Genomic DNA, 5312 nt, shown 5'->3' on the forward strand with positions numbered 1-5312 from the left:
TTTTTTCTTGGTTTCCCAGGGTCTCATGTACGTATTTACTTAATTCTTCAAACTTTTTGTTATACTTCTCATCCATTTCTATAAGGGTGTTTTTTACATGTTGTTTAAGGGACTCTATTGCTTTCATAAAGTCAATTTTTTCCACTTCTTCTGTGTTAGGGTGTTCAAGTCCTTCTGTTGTAAGATCTTTGGGTTCTTGTGTTTTCATGTTGTTTTTCAGATTATTGGGTGAAGTTCTGCCTTGGCGCCTGCCCATCTCCTCCTTTCAATGCTATCTAATTGGTCTTTTGATATCGGATCAGGTTTCTGTGCTGGCCAGAGGCTTCTCTTACTAATTGCCCTCGCTCTGTTTCCTGGCTCCTGCTGGGGGCCAAGAACCCTCTCACCCCTCAGAAGGGTTTTCAGAAACAAGACCCAGGTCCCCGTTTGCCAGGAACCTCGCCAACCAAAGGCCTACCTCTTTGATTTAATTGTAGTGGGGCAATCTGCTCTCGGTGTTGTGCGCTGGTCCCTGCCGCCTGCATCCTCTGCCACTTCACCAGTCCCCACCGGTCCTGGCTGCAGCCTGTGGCCTGCGTCACCCGCCTGCGTCGCTTGCTCCATCTGCGGGTGCCTGCGTCACTCACTCCGTCTGCCTCATTTAAGGATTCTTGTGTGCATTTTCCACAGGGAGCCCGTTCAGAAGAGGATACGGGATTTCAAAGGTGTGTTTGAGCATGTGTTCCTAGTCCTGGAGCTTTCTTTCTGACCCTACAACTCAAGTGTGATGAGAACGTGGTCACCAGTCAACAGGAGTCTGTTAACAGTTCTGTCACTCAGGGGATTTTTATTATTATTACTAATTTTTGGAGCAGCAAATTGCCAGTGTTCTTTAGGGGGTACCTTTAGCTTAACTTTTAACTAGCTGCTCTGATCTGGGGCATGTTGTAGCTTTCACTGAGGTGGTTGGAGAGTTTCCTGCTTCCTTCATTGCTGAAGAGTGTTACTGGAGATGGTGGGCAAGGAAGTTGATCTCTGCTTTTTATCTTACTGCACGAATGGCATGTGGCATTTCGGCAGCTGTTTTTCACCTTCTGAATTAAGTCACTTTTCTGGCTTTCCAAAGTTGCCCTCCTTCAGGAACCCCTGCCAAAGAAGGGCTTGGAGAGCAGCATTTAGGCCATACACATCTATGAGTCTGTTAGGGAATGGTAAAGGTAGCCACGCTGTGGCCCAGGAAGAAAAGTATGATTGCGTGCAAACATCATGCATGCCACACTAGCTTGTGGTCCGTCATCCATGGTAACCAAGTCAGTTTACCACATGCTCCTCAAGCTGAGGCAGCTTTTTTATTACTTGTATCGGTGACCCTAAAACAGCATTACTAGAGAGATTGTAAGTTCTTAGCCGGTGTATAGAGTCAGTTCATGTAATCAAGGATGTCTGACAGCATTCCTTCTTTGTGGTACACATGAACTGTTTGGTTTTTGAGGTTCCCAGAAAATGGTTTGTCAGTGGTGGTCACTCGTCAAAGCATGATGCCCCCCATGTCTGTATTCCTAGCCCTTGGGAGGTGGAGGTGGAAGAATTGGGAACTAGATCTCACCCTCGCTTACCTCTCAGGTTTGAGACTGGCCTGAGTTATGCAGACCCAGTCTAAAATTTAAGAAAATAAAAATAGAAAAAAAGAGAAAAACGAACATCATATCTGTACGTACTCCTTTCTGTTACCATGTGGGTGATGTGTCAGGGATGAAAGAGTACCTCTTCCTCTAGATATTTGATTTAAAGTGATACCATTTCCTTTGTCAACTAGGTGACACTACCCGATCCTTTCTGCTAAAGAGGAAGCAGTTGAAAAGGATATATATGCCTCTTTCAGAAGCCTGAATGCAAACGGAAGTCAAGGTAAAGTTGTAACCCCCTGTAAAGGAAACCTCTTCCTTCCAAAGTCACTTCTGCCTGCCATTGTGATCCTGCACTGAGTGGACTCACTAATGGGACCTAGGTAACACTGCATTTTCTCTATGAGCTAGTCCTGTCCATAGCTGGAGGACCGCCCCCCTCGTTTATGCCGCTCAGGTGTGTTAGCTGCAGCCAGACTGGTAAGAGGACAGCTCCTCACTTCTCAGATGACAATACAGATAATGTCCTGTAAGGAAGGCAAGTCTTCTGTGGTACTCAAAACTGTACCTTTTAGGAAGTGCCGTTAGTGTTCTCTTTGGTAAATTGCTGTACCCATGTGGGGAAAGGATTCTGTGCACTATTTGTGTATGTGACTCCCAGAAGATAAAGGGTATGTTGCCTTCAGTACATAGACCTGGGCTTTCAGGACCTCTAGGTTACGCCATAAGGGAAAGGGAAGATGAATCTAATTTTAAGCCAGAAATGCAATCTTGGGAAACGTATGCCTCGGAGCATCCTAGATGTTCAAGAGGGAAGGCATACAAAGTGACGACATTGGTAGAAAATTAAGACAAAGTTCTTCTGGGATGATAGTGATATTTCTGCCTCTCAGGAGACAGTTTAATTCATGTCCCCTTTCTCTCTTGTGCCTGACTCTTGTCTCATAATGTGAAGTGTGTGTGTCCTTGTCATACCCTCACACAGTGTGACAATGCTAAGTAATTGTGACTGTGTTTCACAGGCAAGAGCTTCACGCCATGCACTCCCAGATGTTTGAGTCCCTGCATCAGGCGTGGCTGGACGATGTGGAGAGTTCAAGGGACCAAGAAGAACACCTCGCTGTGAGTGTCGCTCTTAGCTTGGAATAGAGCCACTCTGTCTTGTTTCCAAAGATACAGCAAGTGGCCAGGGAAATGGACAGGACAGGAGGGAACATGAGCATAGGGAGACAGGGAGGTTGGTGCTTGTGGCCTGGAGAAATGCCATCTTATCCAGTTTGCTTCTTTTTCTGTGGAGGATTGGTGTGGTCATGGGTTAGGAGCCAGCATGGGAGGGAGGCTGAGTAGGTTCTGCATGGAGAGTGCAGGAGAAGGTATGGTCTTGGGTGCTCATAGGGGAAGCTTTATGATCCATACAGTGCAGATGCCAAACTGTGCAGGACAAGGTGAGGGTGGGGTCCCAGGTAGCCTTCTGACACAGTGATGAGGGAGGCAGAGTGAGAGCAGTCCTTGTGGCTGTGGCAGAGAAGGTGGAGGCTTAGCGTTCAGAAGTGGGCAAGTATTTATGGACACAGAGAAGTGCTGTCTTTGAGGAGTCTTTCATCCTGATGGAGAAGAGAGCGGTACTCCCAATGATGCTGACTTCCAAAAGTAGGGAAGCAGAGCCTGGAATCTGAGGGAGATGGAGACAGATTTGAGTCTGGCAGTGAGGAGCATGTTCTCCGGACCCCACTGCTTGCCATGCAGCCATAGTCCTGCTGCTTGCTCCTCATGAAAGCTCAGAAAATAAGTCACCTCCCTGCCTCAGCTTCCTAGGAGGGTGAAAGCAGAGCCGTGAAGAATCCCCGCCTTTCTAGACTTTGTGTATCGAGTGCTTGCAGTTTTTGACATGTTGCTGTGGAATGTTTGACCACAGTAGCTGCTGTATGTTTGCTATTCATCTTCCCTGCCCTTTTTATTTGGTCGATAATGTAGTTGATGGGATGTCACAATCTGGGGAATTATTGATGGATGAAGAACTTTTTTTTTTTTTGGGGGGGGGATTCCTTGAAAGCTAATCTGTGTCCTTTGTGTCTTAAACATTCTTTATGAAAACAAAGGAACATTTTGTACTTAATTTTGGTGAGTGAGGTGGGAATTCACAGATTAGGTGGGTCTTATGTTAATTTCAAAATGAATTATTATTTTATAGGATTTATGCACCAGCTTGATGGACTATCTCACTGTGACTGGTCAGGGCATGTTATGTTGCTTTTGGCAATGAAAAGCATGTCTTCAAATGCATTCTTGAAATGTCAGCACACAAACATTACAGGAAGAAATTCCTGTGAGCAGCAGGGTTGGATGTTCAGTTTTACTGACATTTTGTCATTATCTCCTATGTTTCAGCTTATAACTCGGAAGCAGATGAAGATTTTACAGAAAACTATAGGGGATCATAAAACCAAGATTGGATACTCTATAGATTTGTGTGACACATTTTTGAAGGTCTGGTAGATTTCAATTGTCAACAGAACACACCCTTATGCCATTCCACATATCTATAAAAGCGCAAGACAGATTGGCCCTCTCAGCTTGTGGACAAAGTAATTAGTTTTGCAAAGCATGATCACATTCTTTTGGGAATATTTTCCTCACACCTAGGAGAAATGCTAAGGTTTATTTGACCTGGGAAGTTGATGAGAGTGTTGAGGGCAGCATTCTAGCACAGGAGCTGGTGATGAGAGCTCTGCTTAGAGAGGATCACAGTGCATCGCAGTGATGAGTTATGGACCTCCGGTGACATTGCGATGGAGATTGGCACGTCTGGGGATCCTTCTGGTTTTCTCTGACTGTTTGGACTGGACAGATCAGTGAAATACACAATGGGCAAGGGTAGCTTTTATTTTCTTTCATAAATTTATAGTCTTCTGACATTAGCATTGTTCTCAAGTGTTGGTGGTCATGTATTTCAGCATCTCCCCAAGAGATGAGGGGAATAAAAAAGCTGGTAGAGGGTTAATCCTCTTTGAACAGCAAGCTGGCAATTGTATCCTTGCTGAAGCTCCAGGTCCTAAGTGACCTCTGTATATCCAGGGATTGAAGCAGCCCTTCAATGGGAATCCTTTTTGATGCTCGCATTAAAATGCTCTGTGAAAGATCTCTCCTTGGATCTGACTCAGATGCCTTATCTAAAGTGCTCAATGTGTCATAGTAAATTAAATGTTTTCAGGATGCTAGCAAGAAGATAGGTCTGACTTCACTGAGCAAGCATGAGTACCCCTGTTGGTACCCTAGTGAATATTTCTAGCAGCCGTGTATACTCCAGGAATGTGCCTATAAGCCCAGAGTGGTGAGGATAGAAACAAAAGGATTCCTGGGGCTTATGGGACCACCAGAACATCCAAATTTGAAAACCCTGTGTTTAGTGAGAGATTCTGCCTCAAAAAGAGATGTGGTGAAGGGTTTGGGAAGGTGCAGGCACACCCGAGTGTACATGTATGCATGCAAACATGTACATGCGAAGGAAATCACTTTGAATTTTTTTTTTATGTTTTCAATAAGTCTTTATTTTTTTATATCCTTTTTTTATTTTATTGAGAATAAGAAAAAAAAAGTTTCCGTGTTGAAATAGGAGCGGCAGGGCTGCGTCCCCGGCACCCGGCCGCCCGCATGGCTAGTTTATACCCAGAAATAATTCTCCTCTGTTTTCTCCACCCACCTAAGGGT

General features: G+C 44.9%; 1 protein-coding gene across 1 annotated transcript in view; it reads left to right on the plus strand.

The window, feature by feature from the left end:
* LOC126495822 (X-linked lymphocyte-regulated protein 5C-like) overlaps positions 1-5312 on the plus strand; it is a 19585-nt gene that overhangs the window by 1618 nt on the left and 12655 nt on the right. The window contains 3 exon segments of the mRNA XM_050133402.1: positions 670-704; positions 2602-2726; positions 3993-4091. Coding sequence (XP_049989359.1) covers positions 670-704; positions 2602-2726; positions 3993-4091 — 259 coding nt within the window.

The sequence above is a fragment of the Alexandromys fortis genome, unplaced genomic scaffold (assembly GCF_014885135.2).
Source record: "Alexandromys fortis isolate MF-2015 unplaced genomic scaffold, M_Fortis_MF-2015_v1.1 scaffold_583, whole genome shotgun sequence".
Lineage (NCBI taxonomy): Eukaryota > Metazoa > Chordata > Mammalia > Rodentia > Cricetidae > Alexandromys > Alexandromys fortis.